Source organism: Galeopterus variegatus, unplaced genomic scaffold, assembly GCF_000696425.1.
Source record: "Galeopterus variegatus unplaced genomic scaffold, G_variegatus-3.0.2 Scaffold4088, whole genome shotgun sequence".
NCBI lineage: Eukaryota > Metazoa > Chordata > Mammalia > Dermoptera > Cynocephalidae > Galeopterus > Galeopterus variegatus.
Window position 1 is genome coordinate 94,121 of NW_007730199.1, and position 2,620 is coordinate 96,740.

The following is a 2,620-nucleotide window of genomic DNA, read 5'->3' on the forward strand; positions in this document are numbered from 1 at the left end:
TACAATACCAACTGAGACAAAAGATTTAGGATGTCACACCAGTAAAAATACTAATGATATTTCAGTAGTTTACACATTGGAAAATAAGTGAAACATGGTAATCATGCATTATATACCTTCCCATCCAAAGACTAGCTTGACAAGATGTTACAGAGGATGAGTTTTCATCAGTTTCTTCAGAGGTAGAGCTCTGTGCCAATATTCCTGCTGCTTGACTTGTGATGTCTTTATACAGCTGAATAAACTGATACAAATTCATGATTCGTGATGCTTCCACAATGCCACTACTTTTGTCAATCTAAAAATACAAAGAAAATGGAAAAAGAAATAAAGATTGATCATCACTCTGACCAATTTTTCCAAGAAAGGGGGAACAAATAGTCGAATATCCTACGAAACAAAAGTTTTCAAGATCTGCAAATTACATGGGAAAGCAAGAGTCTGAATAAATGAATATCATGTCCCCTACATTTGTGGACTTCAAAATACTTACATCAATTTATCTTATTTGATATTCATAATAACCCTGTAAGATGGAGTAGGCATCATCCTGTTTAGTGTTGATGTTAGGTGACTTTCCTAGTCAGAATTAAGAAATGAATTTTAGAGATCAGTATTGATAATTCTTTCACTTTAATTTCTTAAAGAGTTTCTTTTTTTTTTTCCTTTTTGTCTTTTTTCGTGTCCGGCAATGGATCGCAACCCTCAGTGTCCTGCCCGTTCGGACCGGGACCGGCAACGGGATCGCAACCCTCGGTGTTGCTCCCACACCTCGCTCAGCCAGTGAGCGGGAACCGGTCTGCATGTGGGATCCGAACCCTCGGCGGGAGCGCCACCGCGCTCCCAAGCGGCGCACTGTAGCAGTGCGCCACCGGGCCGGCCCTCTTAAAGAGTTTCTTAATTAAAGGATGTATTTGAATCCAACAACCACATGCCATTCTATTATAACTGAAACAAGAATACTTTTTTGTATATCTTTAGGTTCTATTTTGTACCCAAACTTCTAAACTAAAGATAATTAAAGTAAATCCTAACAAAAAGTGGTTGAATTTTTCCCAGAAGGCTGTTTTGAGCTGTAGCAAAAAATTCATCTAATACGAAGTAGAACCTGTGGCTTAGAGATTCTATCTCTACGGGTTGTACCTTTCCTGTCTCCAGTTTACAATCTAACATGAGGAGGGATTTGGAGCAAGGATAGAGAACTGCTTTTATAAAGCTTTAGTGGAGTCATGAGTTGGGCATATATTCTTTTTTGAAATGACCAAATCCAGTAGGATGAGGGTGTAATATTCTTGGATGAAGAACTTGAAGTAATCAGGGAAAGGTCAGAGACGTGACAGACTTCTTTTCAGCACAGGAGATGGGATGGAAGCCATGAAATCTATTAAGTACATATCAAAGTAAACTGAACAAGCAAAATCAAAAAATATTTAAAGAAATGAAGAATACAGGAGAGACAAAAAGATAGAGGGACTTAAAACTGTGAATAAAGTTAGGTTTTAAAATGTGTTAATGGACCTGGGATATGAGTTAGGTTACATATCAGAAAAAGCAATATTATAGCAACATTTGGATATTTGAAATGAAAACAGTTGCTGGGATATGAGTTAGGTTACATATCAGAAAAAGCAATATTATAGCAACATTTGGATATTTGGAATGAAAACAGTTGTAACTAACATTAACTAATTGTTTACTATTTGAGAAGACAGTAAAAGAAAATACTGAGAAGCAAGAATAAGTCAAACTCCACATTGTGAAAATGGCATAACCAGCTCTAATAATCAGAAAGTAGATTAAATTTTTGGAAGGTAAGATCTAAGTGAAGATACAAATAATACAAGCCTCTTTGTAATAAGAGTCTGTACATGGGGTAGACAACAAATGACAGGAATTATAGAGACTTATAAAATAGACGTTCAGAGCTGAGGAAACTGGGCCAGGCTTCCTCTGGAACTACATAGTACAGAAGAAATTATGGAATAATTCATGTAAGTTTAGTACTGTAATAACAAGGTTTATCACACTGTAACTATTGTAATCACAGGATTCCTGCAACAAATATTTGCTGAGTATCCATTATGAGAATGTTATAGGTACCACATGTACTGCTACAGGCACTGGTGACACAGTGTGTATAAAACAAAAATCCTTGCCCTCATGCAAATTACATGATAGGTAGGAGAAATAGACAAATTAAATATAAATTAGGTTAGATGGCTACATTTAAGGACTAGAAGAGGTGCAGGAACCTGGGTGGAAGATCATTCCAGGATGAGAGAACACGAAGAGCAAAGGCTGTTGCTAGGCAGAAATGTACCTGGCAAGCAGTCTAGAATGGTTGGAACAGAATGAAAGAGGGAGGAGTGGTAGAAGGTAAGGTTAGAGGGTAAGGTGGGGACAGAATATATAGGACTTTGCCGATCACAGTAATGACTTTGGCTTTTATTCCAAGTGCACGTGAAGTCCTTGGAGGATTTTGAGCCAAGAAGTAATATGATCTGATTTACATATCAAATTGTGATGTGAAATAGACTGATTGTTGTGCTGAGAACAGATAGGAGGACAAGAGCAGAAGCAGGGAGATCAGTTAGGATGCTATTGAAATAATCCTGGTGTT

General features: G+C 37.3%; 1 protein-coding gene across 1 annotated transcript in view; it reads right to left on the reverse strand.

Annotated features, from left to right (window-relative positions):
* RNF141 (ring finger protein 141) overlaps positions 1 to 2,620 on the reverse strand; it is a gene marked incomplete at its 5' end in the record, with an annotated part of 19,691 nt that overhangs the window by 12,468 nt on the left and 4,603 nt on the right. Inside the window, one exon of the mRNA XM_008586722.1 lies at positions 117 to 298. Within this exon, the coding sequence (XP_008584944.1) occupies positions 117 to 298 (182 nt within the window). The remainder of the gene's footprint in view (positions 1 to 116; positions 299 to 2,620) is intronic.